Here is a 528-nt window from a genome sequence, read left to right on the forward strand (position 1 = left end):
CAAACAACTGTCGATTTTTCGTTCCATTGTCGAGTAAAACACGTTCCTGTTCGCACCTTATCTACTCGTGACTCGCATATGCAAACACTGTACAGATTTCACTTTCAAACACTAGTCAGACGAACCCGGCGGACCCTCGTGACCTTCGTTGTATGTCATTTAAAACAGTCGTCGCCTGTGCTTGGTTGCAGTAATTAAAATGGGAATGTTACTGAATTGGTTCGAAGTTGCTAATTAGTTCGGTCTGAGGAATCGGTCCAATTATGACGGATAAGGAGAATAACAGCTCGTGCAAATGGAGCATGGAGGAGCGGGAAAAAATGCTGACTACTGGCACTCTCGAGCAGAAGAAGGCGGCGTTCAAAGATGACGAAGAGCTGATGAGGGAGACGACCAAGTTCGTGGCTGAAGTTATAGAAACGGCTTCTACGGAGGCTTCCAAGAGGAAAGAATGTTCTGAGGTGATTAGTCTAAATTCATTTTTGTTTATCATATTGCACGTTGTATGCGGAAAGAATATAATAATAA

At 43.4% G+C, this 528-nt stretch overlaps 1 protein-coding gene across 1 annotated transcript; it reads left to right on the top strand.

Moving 5' to 3' along the window:
• Nucleotides 1-7: 7 nt before the first annotated feature.
• On the top strand, nucleotides 8-503 carry LOC108631978 (uncharacterized; the record flags this gene model as incomplete). Its single annotated transcript, XM_018036255.2, has 1 exon — nucleotides 8-503. A coding segment is annotated over exon 1 (240 nt), but the record flags the coding sequence as incomplete, so codon positions are not given.
• Nucleotides 504-528: the final 25 nt, after the last annotated feature.

Source organism: Ceratina calcarata, unplaced genomic scaffold (genome assembly GCF_001652005.2).
Source record: "Ceratina calcarata isolate Rehan_Ccalc_2016 unplaced genomic scaffold, ASM165200v1 scaffold9970, whole genome shotgun sequence".
Classification (NCBI taxonomy): domain Eukaryota; kingdom Metazoa; phylum Arthropoda; class Insecta; order Hymenoptera; family Apidae; genus Ceratina; species Ceratina calcarata.